Source organism: Rhincodon typus, chromosome 38 (genome assembly GCF_021869965.1).
Source record: "Rhincodon typus isolate 14 chromosome 38, sRhiTyp1.1, whole genome shotgun sequence".
Taxonomy (NCBI): Eukaryota; Metazoa; Chordata; class Chondrichthyes; order Orectolobiformes; family Rhincodontidae; genus Rhincodon; species Rhincodon typus.
The window spans coordinates 5160177-5183918 of record NC_063369.1 but is presented as its reverse complement, the minus strand read 5'-3'; the positions used below and the strand labels follow the sequence as shown (position 1 = coordinate 5183918).

Genomic DNA, 23742 nt, shown 5'->3' with positions numbered 1-23742 from the left:
CTCCCACACACTTGTTCCCCACATTTATACACCTGCATCCCACCCAATTATCTCCTAAATAACGTACAACCATCATCTGTTCCCTAGTTCCACTTGGTCTCAGGCATCCTTGCCATAGAATCATACAGTGCAGAAGAGGCCCTTTGGCCAATCCAGTCTTTACTGCCACAAATTTACTGCTCGACTCTACTGCACTGTAATGAAGTGCAGTCACATTAAACAGGGATCTGCTGACACTGTTCTAGGACAGTTGTTTTGTGATAAAATGGGAATAAAACTTTCTCACCTTGACACAGTGAGAAGTGGACTATAGAAGATGTAATAGCACAGGACTATCTTTCTGCCTTTACAGTATCTGACCTGGGAATGCTTAATGCTCATGATGGCGTTAACATTGGGCCCAACACTGACATCCATTTAACTTAATATATACACCCAGTAATGAGGAAACGAATGAAGAGTGACAATAACATATCAACATAAAGTCCATTTGACTTATTCACACCTGAGAGACCCATCCAGAACTGGAATTCCATGAATTTAAGAGAGGATCCATAGATTTGTGCATCCATAGACCTCCTTCAGTGGTCAAAGTAGAAGTGAACCTACATGGCCACATTTCCCCATTAATGTGGGATATATTTGCTGGGAATAATCTGGGAAGAGCTTGGGAAGTGAGTTTGACCCAATTGGGTGAGGGAGGTCAATGTTTGAGGGAAGATTCAGGATGCAGAGATGATTGTACTAGTCTAGAATTTACCAAGATGTCGACATGTGCCTTAATTGAGAGGTGTGCACACACTCCATGTGAACAGTGGGCTTATACAGTGAAGTGTCGGTTGTAGAGATGATAAGATCCCAATATCTGAACCAGTTAATGCTCCTTGTTGTTGTTGCAACAGAGCAGGTCCTCTTGATTGTTGAAGCACAGGTATCTTCTGACCCAGGTTGATCTGCCAATCCCAATGTTATAATGAAGCCTTTCTTTCAATTGTCTAACAGGGTAGAGCCGGGCCCCCTGGCATCCGTGGACAGCGAGGACCCACGGTGAGTGTCTCCTCTTCATTACAAAAAAAAATGAACTGTTTTATCAAGGGGGAAATTCTGAAAGACTTCAGAACAATATCTCATGAGTATTCTCTGTCTGTCCTCTCACTCTTCTTCCCTGTCTTCGTCAATCTCTCTGCCCCTCTCCCTCTGTGTCTCTCTCTCTCTCGTGCTGTCTCTCTCCCACTTGTCTCTCTGTCTTTCCCACCCACTTTCTCTGTCCTTCTTTAATTTCTCTAACTCTGTCCCCTCCGCTTTCAATGTCCCTCTCTCTTGCCTAACCTAACTCTCTCTTCCACCTCCTTTCTCTGACTTTGTCCCTTTCTGTATCTTTCCCTCTTCTTTAGTCTCTTTGATTCTCTTCCTATCTCCTCCCTTTCTCTTCCTTTCTCCATCTCTCTTTTTCTCTCTTTTCTTACATTTCTTCTCGTTCCCTTTCTCTCACTCTTGTTATCTATCCCTCTCAGTTTGAGTTTCTCCCTTTCTCATTTTCTCTCTCACTAACTTACTACTTTTCTCCTTCTTGCAGTCCCCATTGACCTCTCTATTCCCATATATTTCCACTTATTTGTTATAACACTGCATAAAGTATTACTGTGAGGCTTGAGCTTCCTGTACAACTGAGCACTTTCCAATCAGTGAGGCATTTTGTGAAATTTACACACAGCAGCTGATTTCTACACAGCAAGATCCCACACACAGCAAAGTGAAAATGATGGGAGAATCTATTTCAGGACGTTTGTGTGATGAAAATTGGCCTGAACATCCCTTACTTATCTTTAAGCTATCTTTAAACTAGTGCCATGGCATCCCTTGTGTCCATCTTCGGCTCCAAATGGTCCTGAGTCCAACATCTGATTTGAAAGATGTGTCTCTGACAATGCAGCACTCTGTCAGAGCTGTACAGATCATGCTCAAGTCTCAAGAGTAGGACTTGGAACTCAAAGTGTGCACTAGAAGCAAGTGTACTACCCACTGAGCTGCTGACATACATTGTCCAAGTCTCCTCCATTGTGGAAAATGAGGGAGTGATTGTTCTAGACGGGTATGGATAGGGACTGAGTTGTAATGTTAAGAGCGTCACCCTGAGGTGCTCAAATGGGTTACGTGAGAGTCAGTGGCACCTCACTATTCCTTGGAGAGGTGGAGAGGAAATGGGATTCAGCAGAAGGGAAGCTGAGAAGAGCTCGTGTGAAATATAATTTCTGTTTCGTATCATTAGGGCGAGCGAGGCGAAAGAGGGCACAGAGGACCTCCTGGCAAGCCTGGACCAAAGGTAAGCTGTCTCAATAAACCTTTAAATAAACCGTTTAATGAAGTGGGCACTAAAATATATCATGGCAAATCTTTGTGTCTGTTTGCATGGAAGTGAAGGGCAATTACAAAGAACAAAGCAGCCCACTTGATTAGCACCACAGCCGCAAGAATCCATTCCCTCTACCACTGACACTCAGTAGCAGCAGTGTGTACCAACTACAAGATGCACTGCAGAAATTCACCAAAGATCATCAGCCAGCACCTTCCAAACCCAGGACCACTTCCATCTAGAAGGACAAGAGAACAGCAGACACATGGGAACACCACCCCCTGCAAGTTCCCCTCTAAGCCACTCACTATCCTGACCTGGAAATATATCACCCTTCCTTCACTGTCACTGGATCAAAATCCTAGAATTCCCTCCCTAACAGCATTGTGGCTGCAGCAACAGCAAATAGACTACAGCAGTTTAAGAAGGCAGCTCACCACCACCATCTCAAGGGCAACAAGGGATGAACAATAAAATGTTGACCAGCCAGTAACATTCATGTCCCATGAATGAATGTTTTTTGAAAAAAATGATTAATTACAATTAATGGTTTGCCTTTACCCGTTGTCCACCACTGTGAAAAGAAGAATCCTGTTTTGGACAGAACCATGCTTTATGAGGTGATAGCTGTGTCTAAGTTGACAAAATGCAACGTAATAGGACTTCACTAGTCAACATCCAACTGGGCATTGAAGTAACAGAGACTGCTCCAATTGTTGAGCTCTGCCATTGGAGGTTTTCCATTTCATCCATCTCTCAGAAACATGGCTTTTGGATCCCTGCCTGGCACATGGGTGTCTTTGGCAAGGACGGCGTTTATTGCCTAAGTCTAATAACCCTTGAACCACTGAGCTCCAGTTGGTGTGGGAAGTTGCTTGGAGGGATTTTCCCAGTGGGGGAAATATTAACTGGTGCCAATTCACGATGGTGTGTATTGCTCGGATAGCTGCTTGCAGGCAATGGTTCTCCCAAGTGCCCTTGGCCCCCTTGTTTGTAGAGGTTGCATGCTCAAAAATTACTGTAGAAGGAGCAAATGGGAATCTGAGTGAAATTAATAATGGCTGTCTCATGTGGAATAGTTGTTGAGATATAACAATAATGTCAGAATTGCAGGGGGCATTGATTCACCCCTCATTTGGAATTGTTGTAGAGTCATAGGGACCTGCAACACGTTATACCATAATGCTTTGCATCAGACAGTTAATGAAAAAAGGACAAGTTATATTTTCACAATGTAAATGTGTGCTGATTATCGACATTATTCATCAAGATTATTTTGCTGAAATAAGGCACACCTTGACGAAGCTTTGCAACTTGCACTCACCAGGACAGTTCTCAAGAATAGCAACATGAGGGGAACCCAACATTTATACATGCCGTTCCCTGGTTCACATCTCAGGGCAATGACTTGATCAATCAGAGTCAACCTGCCCGGTTTAAAATTTAAATAATGGTTAGCAGTTAACTGTCAGTCGTTATTAATTGGTGCCTCGACCAATCAGAGTCCACTTGTCAACCGGCCAGCAATCTCCTCACACACAGTATAAGTTTTGTTTTCCCTTTACGTGGGTATCCCTGCAAAGTATGAATGCAAGATGAAAACCTTTAACAATGTGTCTCTTTTCACAAGTACTGACGTTCTGCTTTACCAAATGACCAGGAGATTATTTGATAAATGTGAGTGTTTAGGGATGGGGTTCAGGAAGTGCATTCCTTCCTCTGATGATGTGGTGGGCCTGGCAATGGAGTGGGCGTGGGCATGGCGGGTAGGGTTGGTGTGTAATTTTGCAGTTTCCTAACCTTGTGGAAATATGGTACCAAGAGTCCCTAGTTTTAACACCAGCAGCCGACTGTTCACCATACATACGATCACAAGACCACATTTTTGAAACTGAGCCCATGGCAGTGTGAAGGCAGCTGTTTAAACTGCTCAAGAAGTTCCTGAGCAAGAGTCTTTGTCTTTTCCCTCCCCACCCCCCAACCCCTTTATTGTGGTCCATGTTTCCACACTTGACCCTTTCCCAAAGGGATGCTGACCTGGAGTTGGCTCCAACCTGGTTGGTGTGAAGGTCTATGGGTTTGGTCCCTATTTTTCCTGTCCATGGCAAACCCTGGTTCATTTCTCAGGGCAGTGACTTGATTAATCAGAGTCAACCTATCTAGTTTTGCTGCTAGTGACCTCTTTTGCTCTTCTGCAGGGAATTGCCGGTAACGATGGCCCACAAGGTGCCCCAGGGGAGAAGGTAAGACTTTGACTGTAAAGACATGTCCATGGGAATTTGTTGGCATCCTGCGCGTGGTTCTGGTCTCCATGAAGGAACTGGAGATGGTGCAAAGAATGATTTATACTGAGAAGTCATAAATATCAGCAGACAACAAACAGGTTGGGACTCTTTTACTCTGAAAAATACAAGTCGTGGTGTGTGCTGCTGTGAAATGTTGTTAAAGTTATATAAGAGTTTGTTATAGTGGCTGTAGTTCTGATTCTAATTGGTGCGGCAACCAGGGTTAAGAGCCATCAATATGCGATAGTGTTCATAAGGAGGAACCAGGCAGTGGTAAGAATGCGGAACTTGCTTTCATGGAAGTAATTGAATGAATTGACGGATTTAAAGGGAATCTAGAAAGCCACATGAAGGAGAAACAGATAGACGGTTATGTTGATTGGGGTTAGACGAAGAGGATAGGGAGGAGGCTTAGGTAAAGTGTAAATAGTGGTATGAACCGTTGGGATGGGTGGCCTGTTTCTGCAACTTCTGTGGAACTCCAACTAGACTTCTTCAAGTGAGTTTTAGCAGTCAAACATATCTCTTCCACTGTGGAGCAGCAAGTAGGTACTTATGACTGTGGAGATGTTTATTGGACATTTTCCCTCAGGCAGTGTAGCCAACATGATAAGATAGGGCACTTGGAAACAAATGTTATACTCAGGAAAGCCAACTGGTGAAGGAAGCTACTGGAACCAATATTAACCAGTCTAACATCTATTTGTGGATTTGAACATTACATACATGAGCTTCGTAACTCAACCACGTCTGAGTTTGAATATTTATTTATAGGTAAATGTAAAGCCGCTGTAGTCTTACCAGTCCACAGGGCAGCTCTCTCATTAAAAAGAGATAACTGGTGGTGGTTTAGTTTGAAGGTCACTAGAGCAGCCCCAGTGAAATCCTATTTCATGCCCTCCATACATTTATAATTAAACATAACAGATCAACAATTAACAACACATGTGATAGAATGTACTATGTCAGAATTGGTTGATCAGAAGACATGCAGGGCTCCTTCATTTGCAATTCACAAGGTTAATTTACTGGCTTTAAAAAGTATTCTATAAATCTATTCTGCTAAATACAATGTCTCATGTAACGATATAGAGGGTTTGGACATGAGCATTTAGAGATGGTCCCTTAATACTTTTCTACCAGTTAGACAGCCCATGATTGAAGTCATAGCAAGTAAGCTGTGAACTCCTAGAAATCTACAGTGTGGAAGCAGGTCATTCAGCCCATCAACTCCACACTGACCCTCCGAAGCACATCCCACCCAGACTCACCCTCCCTATCCTAGTCTGTTCCCATAACCCTGAATTTCCCATGGCTAATCCACCTACCCTATGCATCCCTGGACACTGTAGGCAATTTAGCATGAACTGCTTATGTAAAGTGACTTTTAAACATTAATAAGAGATTGCCATTTAGTTTGAGTTACCCTGGGGTACTAGCAGTGATACTGGTACAAAAGATTGAATGGTATCTCCTACAGACCATTCAGCGAAGAACAGTAGACAGCATTATATGCAAAGTGTCAGAGGTATAGGAACATGAATGAGGTTAAACTTTTACTACAGGATTGCCTCTGTAAAGAAGATAAGTATTTCCCCTGGGTTGTGACCAGCTTCAACCCACCTGCAGTTCAGCCCCTCAGAACAAATATACAGAGGCACTTTCTCAGGCTCAGCTTCTCCTCTGTTTGATTTGGCAGAAGCTCTGAGAGCACACAAGGAGAACAAAAGCCAAGGATATCCCCACTCGAGATTGGAGGAATCCTTCTCCCGTGGACTTTGGCAGTTTGTTTTCATGCCTAGCAAACTGCTGTTACTCTAGCTCTGACTTACTGTTGTCAGATGGACTTTATGAAAGGAACCCAGCTTCTCTTCCTCGTGGCTTCACACTGCGGTCGAGAACGAGCGGGAGTCCGGGGCTCCTATCAGAGCACAGTGTGTGACAGCTGCAAAGAGTCGAGAGTTGGGGGACACCCATGAAGCAGACGATAGGGGAGGATGAAGCAGGTCATGGGAGGTACAAGGAGAGGTGGCTATCTTTGGAGAAATAATTCAGCCTGAGCCAGCCTGTTTCTATCTCTTTGCTGAGCTGGTTGTCAGGTTGCAACACAGGTCTGACCTCGCAGCCATTGTGAAATGAAAATGTCTTTGGAAAAGTCTGAAATGTTGAACAAGAGACAAATGTCAGGAAGATCCTCACCCCAAACCAATTGGAATAATCCAGACAGGGCTTAAAGCTGGGTCAGTAAACATGAAATATTTGTTATTGAATGTGTGGATTCCATGTAAACTTATATTAGTTTGACAGCAGTGTCTAATTAGGTAAGAATCTCACTTGGCTGTTTGCTGTAAAATAGCCGTTTGAGATGGTTAGCTTCTCCTGTTACTCAAGTTCTGAGACACCTTCTTATTCCAGGGTGCTGTACATACAGAGTCAGGTATAAGGAAACTACCATGTGGGACTTTGTCATGCAGTTACAAGACATAATATAATTTGTAATGAAAGAGCTCTTTCCCTTGACTTAAGAACGTAGGACAAAGGTCATAGTTTCCGGATAAGGAACCAATCATTTACAACTGAGATGAGATGAAATTTCTTTGTTCAGAGGATTGTAAATCCATGGAATTTTCAAGACTGAGGTCAATAGATTTTGGAACCCTAAGGAAATCAAGGGATGTTTTGGGATGGGAAGAGAAATCTGAGTTAAGGTAGAAGATGAGTTAAGGTAGAAGAGGTGATCTGATTGAAATCTTCAAGACATCAACAGGAAAAGACAAGGTAGATAAAGATAAATTATTTCCACTGGTTGGGGATTCTGGAGCTGGGGGACATAGTCTGAGAATTAGGACCAGACTGTTTAGAAGAGATGTTAGAAAGCACTTATATGCACAAGGATGCTAGATGTTTGAAACTCTCTTCCACAAACAGCAGTGGATGCTGGGTCAGTTGTTAATTTTAAATCTGTGACAGTTTTAATTTAAGCAGAAGCATTAAGGACTAGAATATGATCCAAAGGCAGGTATTGGGAGTTGGGCCAGAGATCAGCCATGATCTTGTTGAATGGCAGAGCAGATTCAGGGGGCTGAGTGGCCTACTCCCATTCCTTTGTTTCTATAAGATCAGCCATGAGAAATCTCAGCCATGAGAAATCTCCACCATGATTCCTCATTATGTTTTGTGTGCACTGCCTTTGTGTAAGTGTAAAAAAATAGATTATAAAACTGTCAACTGTATCTGAAGATTGCAAATACTCCGATTTACTTGGATTTTGTTCAGCATTTTCCCAAAGTTCAAAGGTTTAAGTTGACACTATTCAATTTTTTAAGGTTTTAAGAAGTATTCTACAAATCTATTCACCCACGTGCAATGTCCCATTGAGGTTTCAGTGTAAGCATTTAGAGATGGTCCCTAAATACTTTCTACCAGTTAGAGAGACCATGATTGAAGTTACTGCAAGCAAAGTGTGAACTTTCTTTTTGTGACATTTCAACAAATTGTCCAACATTTCTAACCTACCGCCCCAAAACCTGTAACCTCAGTATTGATCTGTTCATGATCTAGCATATTGCTGGACTGGTTCTGAATGATCAGCAGTTGTCCCCAAACCACTGTCCCAACTGTGGCATTGCACGCTTCTTCATGTCAAAGTGGAGTCTGACTGAGTTTCATCACAGCAAAGCTGATGGTGTCTTTGTTATTGTTTCAGGGACCACAAGGACCTCAGGGACCCACTGGGTTTCCAGGCCCCAAAGGACCCGCGGTGAGTAATATTTCCTCGTTCTATTTTATTCAGGAGGGTCGGGGAGGAGAGTTTCAGGTTTGCTGGATTCCTGGTCGAGAGACCTACCTGAGAAAACCTATCTGGAATCCCTGTATTCTTGCTTCAATCTCAGTGCAGGATAAGTTTCGTGACAGTAAAACATAAATGTTGGTGAAGCTCAGTGGATCTGACAGCATCTGTGGAGAGGAAGCAGACCATTCGGAAGCAGGGTCACTGGACCTGAAACATTAACTCTGGAAAGCAGACCTTACTTCAGAATGGTCTGTTTCCTCTCCACAGGTGCTGCTAGGACCTGCTGAGTTTCTCCAGAGGTTTGTTTTGCATCTGCAATTCTTTGTTTTATTAATGAGCTTGGTGACCTTTGTTTGGGTGGAGGTGTTTTTCTGCAGAGTGGCGTCCTTGGGCTGGTGTGCCTCTCTGTTTAATTATACAGTCCCTACAGTGAGGGAGCAGGACATCCCATCCAGACACTACTCGCACCCCCCCAATAACCCTGCATTTCCTGTGGCTAACCTACCTAGCCTACACATCCCTGGACACTACAGGGTATTTTGCCAATCCACCTGACCTGCACATCTTTGGACTGTGGGAGGAAACCTACACTGACACTGGGAGAATGTGTAAACTCCAGACAGACAGTTGCCCAAGGCTGGAATTGAACTGGGGTCCCTGGTACTGTAAGGCAGCAGTGTTAACCACTGAGCCACTGTACGACCCCTGTTGAGAAAGGTGCAGCGGTTATTTGTATCATGAAAAGAAAGAGCAAACTGCTTCCTTCCTCGTTCTGGTTGTGGGGCATGGCAGAGAGCAGCAGTGGACTATTTCCTCCCAGCCGTTCTTGAAGAATTTGGATCAAAGTTTATTGAGGAGATATTTGGCTGGGAGTGCTCTGTCTGGTGTGAGTGCAGATGTGGGATTGGACTGCTGTTGAGCAAGAGATAGAATAGCAACAGTTTGGCACTAACTGTCCTTACAAGTGTGGCTCCTGTGTGTGTTTACACACTATTCAACAGCCAGACAGAACATAAAATCACAAATGCTTAGGAAAATCCAGCATGAAATCTGACTGAACCAAATAAAGAAGCTTTGGAATAAAATTTGTAGATGGAACAGGTGCAAACAGTTTGCAAAACCATTCTGAGATACATTGAAATTGTTCATCTATATGCATGAGGCTGTAAATTCCTATGTAGTCAGCTTAATCCATGAGGCAACATTAGACTTGGTTTCAATTAAATATATTTCATGCACTTTTTTCCATAATTACATGACTCTCACGTGACCCTGCTGAAAGCTACTTTATCTTCCAACAAAACCAAAAAGGAACGAGCAAGGGGCTAGGGATTTCTGTCGGGAACAAGAGAGCAGGCTTGGGGTTTGATTATCATTGTAGAGAAAAGAAAGCAGAGGAGCTGTGGGTATGACCTGATGCCAGATCACTTCTATGATGGGCGTGTTGTTAGGGTAGATGTAGAGAGCACAATGCCAATGGGGAGCACAGTGGCTCAGTGGTTAGCACTGCTGCCTCACAGCAGCAGGGACCCGGCTTCAATCCTAGTCTCAAGTGACTGCCTGTATGGGGTTTGCACGTTCTCCCTGTGTCTGTGTGAGTTTTCCTCCTTCCACAGTCTTAAGATGATGGGCATGGATAGGGTGAATAGCCAAAGTCTTTTTCCCTAGGGTAGCAGAGTCCAAAACTAGAGGGCATAGGTTTAAGGTGAGAGGGGAAAGATTTAAAAGGGACCTAAGGGGGAACGTTTTCACACAGAATACGGTGCCTGTATGGAATGAAGTGCTAGAGGCTGGTACAATTGCAACATTTAAAAGGCGTCTGGATGGGTACATGAATAGGAAGGATATGGGCTGAATGTTGGCAAATGGGACTAGATTAGTTCAAGATATCTGGTCGGCATGGATGATTTTGACCAAAAGATTTGTTTTCATGCTGTACAGGTCTATGACTGTATGTGCAGGTTAGGGTGGATTGGCCATGCTAAATTGTCCATAGTGTCCAGGGATGTGCTGGCTAGGTGGGTTAACCATGGGAAATGCAGGATTATAGGGAAAGGCTAGTGGACGTGGGTCTGGGTAGGCTCTTTGGAAGGGTGGCGTAGACTCGATGGGCTGAATGGCCTATTTCCACACTGTCGGGATTCTATGATTTCAATAACAGGGAGTCTAAGAGTGGCGACTATAAACATTGCATAGTCATGAATAAATCTGATTGGGTGTCCTGGAGAAACTTCAGAGGGAGCCTTCTGCTGTTTCTTTTCATGAGGAACCTTTCCGCAGGGGCACGGTCGCCGAGATAATTAATATGCTGGAAACCTGGGGCAAACCGTCCGACCGCGAATCGCATCTCGGGGTTGATTTTGAATAGGCTGTAGGGTTTGGCTTGCTCGTGAATGGTCTGACAGATACTGCTTCACCTTCCTGATTCTTGCAATCTCCTCAGGGACCCGCTGGAAAGGATGGGATACCCGGGCACCCCGGGCAACGCGGTGAGCCTGTAAGTTTCTCCTCCGGACCGTACCGCTTTTCAGCAGAGGGAGCTTTCCCACTCATTAGTCCTGACTTTGCAGAGGACGAAACGTAGATAAGGAAGCTCGTCACTGCTTAGATACGTGGCTCAGTATGTTCTTCTGGTAGTACGGGAACGTGGCAGCCCCTTCACCCTTTCAATCCTGATGCCGTGGTGCTACTACAGCAAATGCAGCAAGGATGCTTCACTGAGATCAAGGGGTTTGTGCCAACGATGGGACGGGTCCTCGGTCTGGGGTAGCTCAGGACTCTAGGGGACCTACTGTCTCTGGGTTGGTGGTGGCAGAGCCACTGTGCTTGCGTCTCGGACTGAATCAGGGCCAGGTACCCAGGTGAGTAGCAGCTCCAGATCCCATGCTTTCTGACCTGCCCCCCCCCACTCTTTAGTGTGGTTTAATATTATTAACACCAAGTGAATTAAGTGAACAAATGATGGATGTTAATGTTGAGTGGTAAAGGGAAACAGTCAAGAGATGTTAATTTGATGAATTGTGTGTTTGTGTGTGTGCCTGCGCACGTGCATGTATGTATCTGAAGAGGTTTTCCAGTCTATGTTCTTGTGGTACAGTGGGAGTGTCTCTACTCCTAGCCCACAAGGTCCAGGTTCAAGTCCAGTATGCCCGGCTGGTCTGTTGTAACAAGTTGGCCTAAAAATATTTTTAAAGAGGACCCCTTCTAAGACCAGGGGCTGATGTGCATCATAATTCCACAAAATGACACTTCATTAAAAACTTTCCTTTGAGATTTTGCCTTTGTGTAGGTGGGTTTCTTGGTTTTGTGGCTTTATTGAAATAGAGAGAGAGGTCAGCTGGCATAAGGGAGTACGTGAAGAATTATGAAGAGGTTTACCAGGATGCTGCATGGATTAGAGGGTACGAGCTACAAGGAGAGGCTGAAAAAACTCGGGTTGTTTTCTCTGGAGAGGCAGAGGCTGAAGGGAGAGTTGATAAAATGTCTAATACTGGGGGGGGGGGGGGGGGGAGGGGGGGGGGTGGGGGGGGGGTGGTGGCATGCATTTAAGATGAGAGGGGATAAGTTCAAAGGAGATGTGAGGGGCCAGTTTTTTTACACAGAGAGTGGTAGGAGTCTGCAATGCAATGCCAGGGGTGGTGGTGGAGGTGATGGGGCGTTTCAGGGATGTTTAGATAAGCACATGAAAATGCAAGGCATGGAGAGATATGGACCAAGGGCAGGCAGAGGAGATTAGTTTAATTTGGTGTCATGTTAGGCACAACATCGGCTGAAGGGTCCGTTCCTGTGCTGTACTGTTCTATGTTCTGTGTTCTGTAAGCTCTCTGTCAAGGAAAAGCTTTGAGTCTCAGTCTATGCTTCATCTTCTAGCTTGGATAAAGTTAACAAGTATGTGCTGTGTATGTTTTGCATCTGAAATCTTGCTTTAGTCATATAGGAGCTTGGTTAGAGCACACCTGGAGTACTGTGTGCAGTTTTGGTCTCCTTACCTCAGGAAGGATATTATTGCCATAGAAGGAGTGTAATGAAGGTTCACCAGACTTGTTCCTGGGATAGCGGGACTGTACTATAGAGAGGGAAATTAGGCAAACTAGGCCAGTTTTCTCTCTAGAGTTTTGAAGAATGAGAGGTGATCTCATTAAAACTTACAACCTATTTAAAGGGATGGGCAGGTTAGGTGCAGATAAGATGTTTCTCCTGGTTGTAGAGTCTAAAACCAGGGATGCATGTTTTAAAAATAAAGGAGTCTCACACTTCGGTCTGAGATGAGGAGAAATTATTTAACTCAGAGGATTGTGATTCTTTGGGTGTGGAAACTCAGTCTTTGTGTTTAAGGAAAATATTGTTAAGTTTTTGATGACGCGTGCTGTACAGGGTTATTGGGATGGCTTGGGTAAAAGGTATTGAAGTGTGTGATCAGCCATAACAGTGTCGAATGCCAGGGTAGACATAATGGGCTGAATGGCCTACTCCTGTTGCTGCATTCCTATCGGTTGTCCACCATTGAGGGACAGGTCATGAACATGACTCAGATGATGGCCATCAGGGGAGGAGGCTGGTGGGGAGGGGATGAAGGCAGGGGCACAAACTCTTGGGGCCTGTTTCCCGATGGAGTTCCTCAGCTGGGTAACCATTCCTGAATCCTGGCGTTCTCTTTCCCCAGTTGCAGATTAGTTCACTTCCCTTTCCTTTCGTTTCCAGGGTTTCCAAGGCAAGACCGGACCACCCGGTCCCCCTGGAGTTGTGGGACCCCAGGTAAGCTGAGCGGCTCCAGCCCTAGACCGGGGTTGGGGAAGACGGAGTGGTTGAGTTGAGTTAGGAACGTCACCGACATCTCCCGGATCAGGTCTGAATCCAGCCAGTGATGTTGAGCAGTCTTCCATCACATTCTGTATTGACCAGAGCAGATGGCCGCACAGCGGTCACACTTTCACCTCTGACCTGGAGCATCCCAGTCTGAGATTGACTTCACAATGTGAACACTGTGTCTGGGCTGATGCAATCCTGAGGATGGGACATCAAACTGAGGCCTACCCGTCCCTTTTCAGGTGGATATAAATGATCCCATAGCTCGGAGCACTGTGGAGGTTCAGTCACTGAGCACGTTCAAGATAGAGATCGGTAGATTTCTAGATGTTAAAGATATCAACAAATCTGGGGCTCGTGTAAGAGAGTGGCTTTGAGTTAGAGAATCATCCATGGTCATAAAATTCCAACAGTGTGGAAAGAGGCCATTTGGCCCATTGAGTCTGCACCAACTCTCTGAAGATCATCCCGCCCAACCTACCCTGTCACTGTAGCCCTGCATTTCCCATGGCCAATCCACCTATCCTGCACATCCCTGAACACAAGGGACAACTTAGCACGGCCAATCCACCCTAGGGGAGGAAACTAGAGCACCCAGAGGAAACCCACGCAGACACGGGGAGAATGTGCAAACCCCACACAGACAGTCACCCGAGGCTGAGAATCGAACCCAGGTCCCTGGCGCTGTGAGGCAACAGTGCTAACCACTGAGCCACCCACTGAATCGTTCAGCATATTTGGTAGGTGTCCAGTCCTGCTGCTGTTTCCTATGTCCCTCAAACTGGAGGATTGTCCGTGATGCCCTGTCTGATCTTTACCCCTCATTCAAGATCGCGAGAGAAAACAGATTATTCATTCATTGGTGTTTGTGAGATGTGCATAAACCGGCTGTGGTATTTCCTACCCTTACAATAGTGAGCACAATTCCAAAATTACATCGTTGACAGTGAAGCACTTTGAAGAGTGAAAAGTGCTATCTCAATGCAAACTCTTTGGAGAAATGACTCTTGTTCCTTTTTATCCGTCAGGGTTCCGCTGGCGACAGTGGCCCAATGGGAGAACGGGGGCACCCTGGAGCTCCAGGACCTCCAGGTGAACAGGGCATCCCAGGCAGCGCAGGGAAGGAAGGGGGAAAGGTAAGTTGGCTGTCTGGATCTTGCAGCTCCTTATCTCCGTCGGAATTGGGAGAGGGACGTTCCCTCTGTGTCACTCCCGTCAGCGGGTGGTATCCTGTTGTGCTGGGTTTGCCATTTCTGTCCTCGTCCCCTCATCAAGCTCACTCTGCCCCTGTCTTCCTGAGTTCAGGTCAACTGAGCTAGTTAGTCCCATTCCCAGCTGTAAAATGGTAATAGTTCCAGAGGACTCTCAGAGAGAGAGAGAGAGAGAGACGACTGGTGGTGAAGTTAACCTGAGGGTCACCAGACCTCAGGTGAGGGGAAGAGGTGAAGGACTTCCATGGTAACCACAGCTGGTGTGGGAATTGACCTGTGCTGTTGGCATTACTCTGCATTGCAACAAAAAATGCACCATCCAGCCAACTGAGCTAACTGACCCAGCTCAGCAATAATGCTGGCTCAACTCACTGATCACAGCCTAGGGCTTTTTGTAACAATGCCTTTGGTGCCATTGGCTGGATAGCCAGCAATGTGCTCGCACCCCCACCCCAAGTTCCAAAGGTTAACCAATTACACTGCTCGCTGTCAGAAGCCCAGACCACAAGTTCTATGGAATTGTGAAGGAGATGCTCTGCAGTTAAGAGAGACTCCCTTCTGTGATTTCACGTCTTTCCCTGCACGCGGTAGGGAACTCTCCTTCCCCTGCTCTCCTCTGCTCTGATTGGTGATGGTGGTTTGGGAGACCAGGCTGCTGGACCCACTGAGACAACAGATGGCCCCGATTGGCTGTGTGTGAAGACAATGAGGAGGCTTTTAAATGAAGCTTGTCCCACACCCTGATATCCATATTGGAGCCATACCGTTCCTTCCCATTGTCCCAGAACCTTGTAGTCATCTGAGAAAAGTAACCAGGACCAATAACAGGGTTTTAAAGGCTCATTCAGCCCATTGTAATCCAAAACTGGTCTCTGTCAATAAATTCAATCAATCAGATTCATCCTCTAGCTGCACTCACATTTGGGACCATCATATGCCCCTCAAATTTCATTTGAAATCTTCACCAACTCCACACCCAACCCGAGCTTGTAGGCAGCAAACTCAAGGTCATTGCCTACTATCTCCTTAGCAATATTCCTCCTCACATTGCCACCACTTGTATGTATCCCTCTGACCTGATAACACCTCTATTTATTCACAGGAATGTGGATGTCACTAGCTGGGCCAGCATTTATTGCCCATCCCTAACGGTTAAGGGTCAAACACATTTCCCGTGGGTCTAAAGTCACCTGGAAGGGCAGCAGATTCCATAGCCTAAGGCTTCCTCCCAGACAGCCTTAACTCCAGATTTTTACTGGATTCCACTTTACCATCTGCCTTGGCGAGATTCAAACCCAGGCCCCCAGAACATTACCTGGGGGTCTCTGGATTAATACTCTAGCGATAATACCACTAGGCGATTGCCTCTCCTTTGGGATCAATAGGATGAAAAGTGTCTGGAAAATACATCTCTAAGCTGCTTGGTCAATCAGAACTAGCACAGACCAAATGGTTTCTGTAAATTGTCATGTTTGGCATGCTCAAAAAAGTGTATTGAGACAATCTGAGTAAATTGAGTTTTATTCCAGGCAAAATGCTGGACATTTTAGTGGGAATTCTGCTGGAATGTTACAGCCTTTCTTTTATCTTGCAGGGAGACCCCGGTCCCCTTGGATCTCCTGGTAAACCTGGCCCTGACGGATTACGGGGATTCGCAGGGGCCCGAGGACTGCCAGGTGCTGCGGTAAGTCTTCTCACTGTTACAAAAAGTGGGACAACGGCAGAGAAACTGCCCCCGAGAAAATGCCACAATCTTAATTCTGGGAAAGCTATTTCCTGCTAATTATCACTTATATTGGCAGCAATAAAGTGAAAGTTCATTCGGCTAATTGTTGCAGTGGAGGGGCTGTCTTATGAGCAAAGATTGAGAAGGTTGGAACTATTTCTGTGGGGGGTTTCAAAGGATGAGGGGTGAACCAATTGCAACATACACAGTTCTGCTGGGGGTTGATAGGATAGATGCTGTGAGAGAGCCCCTTCCCCTGGGAGAGTCTAGAAATAGGAGGCAAAGGTTCAAAAGAAGAAATTGGTTATCAGATGAAGATGGCAAAAGCCTCCTTTCCGCAAGTCATGAACCTTTGGAATTCTCTACCCCTAAAAACAGTGCAGTCTGGGACTCTGAATAGATTCCGTGCTCAAATAAACAGCTATTTGAATGGTAAGGGAATTGAGGATAATGGGGACCACAGAAGAAGGTGGAATTGTGATCAAGATCAGTTCAACCCTGATCTTTTTAAACGACGGAGCAACCTTGAGACTCCTGCTCCCACTTTGTACACACAGGTTATCTGAATGGTTGGCATGACTCCTTACTACGCAGTTACCAGGCTAAGCTGTCCCACTGTCTTACCACCCAGTTACCAGGCTAAGCTGTCCCACTGTCTTACTACCCAGTTACCAGGCTAAGCTGGCCTACTGTCTTACCACCCAGTTACGAGGCTAAGCTGGCCTACTGTCTTACCACCCAGTTACGAGGCTAAGCTGGCCTACTGTCTTACCACCCAGTTACCAGGCTAAGCTGGCCTACTGTCTTACCACCCAGTTACCAGGCTAAGCTGGCCTACTGTCTTACCACCCAGTTACCAGGCTAAGCTGGCCTACTGTCTTACCACCCAGTACCAGGATAAGCTGGCCTACTGTCTTACCACCCAGTTACGAGGCTAAGCTGGCCTACTGTCTTACCACCCAGTTACCAGGATAAGCTGGCCTACAGTCTTACCACCCAGTTACCAGGATAAGCTGGCCTACTGTCTTACCACCCAGTTACCAGGCTAAGCTGGCAAGCATCCAGGACACCGGTTCCAAAGTTGAGTTATGCTCTCCAAATTGTTGCTTTCGTTTGGGGTGCAGATCCCATGGAGATCACATTCATGATGATTTCAGAGCTAAAGTGATCTCGTTATGAGTATGTAAGCATGGTCACCCTTGACCACTCTGATCCACGGTCTCTCTCGTCATCCCAGTGAGCTCCCATTATAATGAAATGCTTACGGTCCTCAGCACAATACAGGTTTGATAATTGTAGCATTGACACATGATCCATTGAGAGCCATTGAGTGTTTGTATATAAAGTCACATCAGAGATGGGAGATGAACTCTCACTGCACGGTGACAGTTAGCAAATGGGAAATATTGATGTGACACTTTTATTTAGTTCTGCTGTCAAATAAACCTGTTGTGTCTAAAGAATCCTACAGCACAGAGTGAGACAGTAGGCATGGGGCTTGGGGGAATCAAATACATTATGTCCCTCTCAACAACTTTCATTTTCAGTTTCCTTTTGGAGGACTTTAATTTTGCTACAGAGCCTATTTAAGGGCCTAATATTCACTAATTTAGTCTAATGTGCTCTTTAGTTTCATTTGACTTAATTGGCTACCCATTAGGGTATGGGGGAGAAAGCGGGAATGGGGACTGAGTTGGACAATCAGCCACAATCATATTGAGTGGCAGAGCAGGCTCGAAGGGCTGAATGGCCTACTCCTGCTTGTACTTTCTATGGAAGAGATTAACAAGAGACCACTAGTGGCTTTAGAGGGTGTTGCAGCAGAACCTTAAGATGGTTCATGAACTCAGCCAACTTCCTGTGCCCTGGAGGAGTCCGTAGCCCACGTTCACGCGGTGGCACTAGCTTTGCAGCCCATCTTTCATTCTTTGACGGCAGTGTTCCTCATGTTTTGTTTGCACTTCGGCCCCTGATGTTTGGATGCCTGGGTGCGAAGGGGAGAAGGGGCAAGCCCAAGGGTGTATTTGAGGGTCTTCTTCTGGCCTTGGCCACTATCATGCCCAGACAATGGGACATGCAGGGGTGCCATGAGACCTGACTGCCCGCCAGTGCTCCCTGATTGTACCCAAATCCAGGTATCCTGGGAAAGTTATGTTTGAAGCCTTCACAATCAGTGACCACCACAGAAACTGGAGAGCATTAGCTGTCTCTAAAATGATACTTTTACTTTAATTTAATAAGTTCGAAGGAATGTTATTTTTATTACAGTTCCCCCTTTAAAAGTATGTCAACTAGTTGAGTTGTTTAGCTGATTGAATCAGATGGGTATAAATAGAGAGACTATGGGCCCATTGTGGTATAGTGGTAGTGTCCCTCCCTCTGAGCCAGGAGATCCAGGTTCAAGTCCCACCTGCTCCAGAGGTGCATCATAATATCTCTGACCAGGCTGATTGGAAAGTATTGATAAGTTGGTTGTTTCGATCACAGGTGACCTTTCACAGATCACCAGGCTGTGAGGAAAAAGCTACCCCAGTCATGTCTCCATCAATTGTTACTGGCAGTGATTAGGAGGTGAAAAAGTACCATGGTTGGTTTGATGATGGGGAGGGGAATAGACTGTCCAGTTATGTGTAAGGGTACTTCTCAATATAAAAAGAGGGAAAAAAATAAGAAACGAGAGACCGGGGTCATTTGTGGTGCACTGGTAGTGTCCCAGGTTCATAACCTACCTGCCCCAGGAGGGGTCTAGTAATGTCCCTGGCCAAGTTGATTAGAAAATATCTTCAAAGCAGGATTGCTGAGAGACTGGGGTGCTGGTCATTAAAAAGCAAGGAATTACAATGCTGCATTTCATAGGTAAACTAGCAATCAAGAATTTGCGTCTCAGCTCTGGATCTAGTTCACAGGCTGACTGCACCATAACTGGTTTATTTTTCCTCTCTTACAGGGGCCTCCTGGACTGAAAGGAGCAGAAGGACCAATGGGTGCACCAGGACTGACAGTAAGTAAGATTTCTCACACATGCTCGATATATCTCGTCATCCTCTGCTCCTTCAAGACTGACTGATCCCAATCCCCTGGTGACTGGATCTCATGACCATGCTCCCAAGCCAGGAGATCCAAGGCTTGGATCATGAAGAGAAACTGGGTGTACATTCCCTGGCATGTAAAGGATGAAGGGGTTGATGTGATTGAGGATTCGATTGGGTAGGTAGGGAACAGCATTCGCTGCTGGTGGAGGAGGCCAGGGCAAGGGGCCACAATCTTAAAATTAAAACCAGGCCCTCAGGAAACAGGTTAGTATACAAAGTGGGGGACACTTTTGTTTAATGACTCATGAGATGTAGGCATCGCTTGCCAGAGCAGCATTTATTGCTCATCCCTAATTGCCCCTTGGGAAGCTGGTAGTGAACTGCCTTGAACCGCTGCCATCCATTGGGTGTAGGTTGACCCACAATGCTGTCAGGGAGGGAATTCTAGGATCTTGAACCAGTGACACTGAAGGAAGAGCGATTATATTTCCAAGTCAGGATGGTGCTGCTGCCATTTCCAATGCCTTAGTTGATGTCAAGTGGTGCGTTTGTTTTAACTCCTACTGTTACAATTGAGCTTGTTTGGGTCAGTTCAGAGGGCAGTTAAGAGTCAGCCACGTTACTGTGGGTCTGGAGTCACATGTAAGATGACAGTCCTCCCGCCTTGAAGGACTTAAGTCCACCTTTAACAACAATCAACAATGGTTTCAGGGCTCTCGTCAGGATTTTAAATTATTTTTTTAAAAAATGATTTCAAATTCCACCATCTGCTGTGGAGGGATTTGAATATGGATCCCCAGAGCATTACAGAGGTCTCTAGTATAACGGTCCAATGTCCATCATCTCCTCCCCAAATTAAAAATAACAGGAGATGCTAAAGCTGGATTAACTGTTTAAAGCTGGAGATTGGCTAATCCTGGGTCTAAAGGGTAATGAACCCATAGTGGGTGGATGGAATGGAGAATCGGATGTGATGATCTATACCTGAGCTGTCCTGAGCCTGCGACACCTCCACCTGCTCCTATTTCCTGTGTTGCTACGTCAACGCATTTCTTATCGTGCACTTAAAGGCTCCGAATTAACCAATGGCCCACAGAAATGTACATCTGAAACCTCGACTTAGTCGGTTTGAGGGAGGTGTCAGATTCTGGTGATGCCATTCACAGGAACTTGCAGCAAGATTGGATGACTGAACTCTTGTTGTCTCTCTACAGGGGTCTACAGGCGAACGTGGGCCGAATGGTCCAGCTGGTGCTATTGGCCTCCCAGGTCGACCGGGTGGTCCAGGGCCTCCAGGCCCTGTTGGAGAGAAAGGAGATCCTGTAAGTCTTCCCATTGGCTCCTAAAACCAAGCCTACTACTGTTGACAACAAGGTGCAGGGCTGGATGAACACAGCAGGCCAAGCAGCATCATAGGAGCAGAGAGGCTGACGTTTCGGGCCTAGACCCTTCATCAGAACTGTTGATCCTGATGCACATTGCTTCTCATTGGCGGTTTATGCTTCAAGCCAGAGAGACTGGGAGGGGGGGTGGTTGGGTGCGAGAGGTACATATTCCTCCTTCTCATGTTAGCAATGTTTTTACGGCATCAGTACTGCTGAACAAGGGACACGTTGTCAAGGCTTTTCACCTCCCGCTCATCAGGACACAATCACAAGAACACCAAAATAAAGGGAACACCAATTTATACCGCATGAGAAATGCGTGCTAACTGGTCGCAGCAGAAGTGGGTCATTTGGTCCATCAAATCTGCTTCACCATTCATGGCTGATCTGATAATCCTCAGCTCCACTTACCTGCCCCTCTCCCATTAATCTTGTTTCTCTTACTGATTAAAAATCTGCCTAGCTGAGCTTTGAATACAATGAATGACCCAGCCTCAACAGCCCTCTGCAGTAAAGAATTCCACAGACTGACTACCCTCATCCTCCTGATTTGGGTTTTAAATGCGTGACCCCTTATTTTGAGGTTATGCCCTCTATTCCTAGAGTCTCCAACCACCTCTCAATGGGTGTGTAAGTCCTGCTCCAGAGATTTGGGCCCTTAACTGAGGTTGGCACTTGATGTTGAGTAGGTGCAGGCTCTCCCTGGAAGGAAAAATAAAAACAAAGAACTCCGGATGCTTGAAATCAGAAACAAAATCAGAAATTGCTGGAAAAACTCAGCAGGTCTGGCAGCATCTGTGCAGAGAAAGCATCTGTGCTGCCGCATTTTTCCAGCAATTTCTGATTTTGCTTCTCTCCCCGGAAGGACATCCTAGTCGCTGAAACCCAAAGAAAAGCCAGCAATTGGAGTCCTCTATTTTAGTCAAATTTCAGCAAACTTCCACCAGCTGAGAATTAGTTTGCCTCTGGATCCCCGCAAGTGAACCAGCCTGTCTGTCCCAAAGAAGAGTTGTGCCAGATTCATAACGTTAACTCGGCTTTTTCTCTCCGTAGACAATGCCAGACCTGCTGAGTTTCTCCAGCACTCTCTGCTTTCATTTCTGGTTTCCAGCGTCCGTGGTATTATGTTTTAATTTGTATGCCCAGGGCAGAGTCCCTTTACTTAAAAATAGGTCAACTGAAATGTCAGCCTCAAGCTGTGAATGGAATATGCTGCTCCACATGAGGGGGCATCGTCTGTTTAAAAGCGACCGAAAGCTGGAGAAGACATGAGTTTGCTATGGATTGGGTCACGTTTGCCTTGCCAAGTTGATATGTTTTAGTCGTATGGCCATCCACTGATGGGCTAGATGCACAAGACAGATTAAACATATCCATCATTGACCCTGTTTCTGTTTTCATGTACAGGGTGACAAAGGTCTTCCAGGTCCTGCAGGTGACGATGGCGTCCAAGGTGCCATGGGTTTACCGGGTCCAATTGGTTCTCAGGGCCCGCCGGGAGATTATGGGGACAAGGTACACAGGATTTTCTTTTGTACGCTCACCTGTGATAGACTTGCTCACCTCAGCGTGCATAGGTCAATCGTGTTTGCAGTGTTGTTAGAGCGGTTAGCTGGGTTTTGCGCGCACAAAGGGTATGTCGCAAGTCAGGGGAGCAGAAGTAGGCCATTCAGCCCATCAGGTTTGCTCTGCCTTCGAGTGAGATCGCGGTGATCTGCTGAGCTGTGATGGTGTCCCGATGGCAGGATCACTAAAAGGACTGCCCTGAGGATGGAGTCAGTGGTTTGAGTTTCATGCTGACAGTATCCCGTTACACATTTGTATGCGGATTATTGTTCATGCTGTACTGTATCCTGACTAGCATGCTTCTCCTCACTCCTGCGCACGATGGATTTCCAATCAGGTGCCCTACAGTGGTATTGTGGCACAGTAGGTAATGCCCCTCCTCTGAGCCTTGTGCTCTGAATTTGAGTCTCTTTCCAGATATTCTTGGCCAAGGAAGGTGTGTTCATAGCATAGCCAAACAAATTGAGAGTCCACATGGAGATCCTTCTCATACTCCTGTGGTGGGTGTTGAGGGTGGGAGAGTTTCCCAGACAGCTATGCTTCACGTGGAATGGGACCCCTCAAGCTACAGCCTCTGGTGACAAGCTAACAACCTACCCCAGGAATAACAAGCTGCAGAAGCCAATGGAAGGAGAGAGAGATAGTAGGAACTGCAGATGCTGGAGAATCCGAGACAACAAGGTGCAGGGCTGGATGAACACAGCAGGCCAAGCAGCATCATAGGAGCAGAGAGGCTGACGTTTCGGGCCTCGACCCTTCATCAGAAAAGGGGGAGGGGAAGGGGGTTTTGAAATAAATAGGGAGAGAGTGGGAGGCGGATAGAAGAGGGATAGAGGAGAGGATAGGTGGAGAGGAAACAAACAGGTCGAAGAGGCGGGGATGGGGCCAGGAAAGGTGAGTGTAGGTAGGGAGTTAGGAAGGGGATAGGTCAGTCCAGGGAGGACGGACAGGTCAAGGGGGCGGGATGAGGTTGGTCGGTAGGAGATGGAGGTGCGGCTTGAGGTGGGAGGAGGGGATAGGTGGGAGGAAGAACAGGTTAGGGAGGCAGGGACGAGTTGGACTGGTTTTGGGATGCGGTGGGGGGAGGGGAGATTTTGAAACTTGTGAAATCCACATTGATACCATTGGGCTGCAGGGTTCCCAAGCGGAATATGAGTTGCTGTTCCTGCAACCTTCGGGTGGCATCGTTGTGGCACTGCAGGAGGCCCAGGATGGACATGTCGTCTGAGGAATGGGAGGGGGAGTTGAAATGGTTCGCGACTGGGAGGTGCAGTTGTTTGTTGCGAACCGAGCGTAGGTGTTCTGCAAAGCGGTCCCCGAGTCTCCGCTTGGTTTCCCCGATGTAGAGGAAGCCACACCGGGTACAGCGGATGCAGTATACCACATTGGCAGATGTGCAGGTGAACATCTGCTTGATGTGGAAAGTCTTCTTGGGGCCTGGGATGGGGGTGAGGGAGGAGGTATGGGGGCAGGTGTAGCACTTCCTGCGGTTGCAGGGAAAAGTGCCGGGTGTGGTGGAGCTGGAGGGGAGTGTGGAGCGGACAAGGGAGTCACGGAGAGAGTTGTCCCTCCGGAAAGCAGATAA

At 46.3% G+C, this 23742-nt stretch overlaps 1 protein-coding gene across 1 annotated transcript in view; it reads left to right on the top strand.

Annotated features, from left to right (window-relative positions):
* Positions 1–23742, top strand: part of LOC109916792 (collagen alpha-1(V) chain-like) — a 259059-nt gene that overhangs the window by 177789 nt on the left and 57528 nt on the right. The window contains exons 27-37 of the mRNA XM_048617801.1: positions 1003–1047; positions 2270–2323; positions 4552–4596; positions 8345–8398; positions 10875–10928; positions 13133–13186; positions 14266–14373; positions 16043–16132; positions 19122–19175; positions 20421–20528; positions 21999–22106. Coding sequence (XP_048473758.1) covers positions 1003–1047; positions 2270–2323; positions 4552–4596; positions 8345–8398; positions 10875–10928; positions 13133–13186; positions 14266–14373; positions 16043–16132; positions 19122–19175; positions 20421–20528; positions 21999–22106 — 774 coding nt within the window. The remainder of the gene's footprint in view (positions 1–1002; positions 1048–2269; positions 2324–4551; positions 4597–8344; positions 8399–10874; positions 10929–13132; positions 13187–14265; positions 14374–16042; positions 16133–19121; positions 19176–20420; positions 20529–21998; positions 22107–23742) is intronic.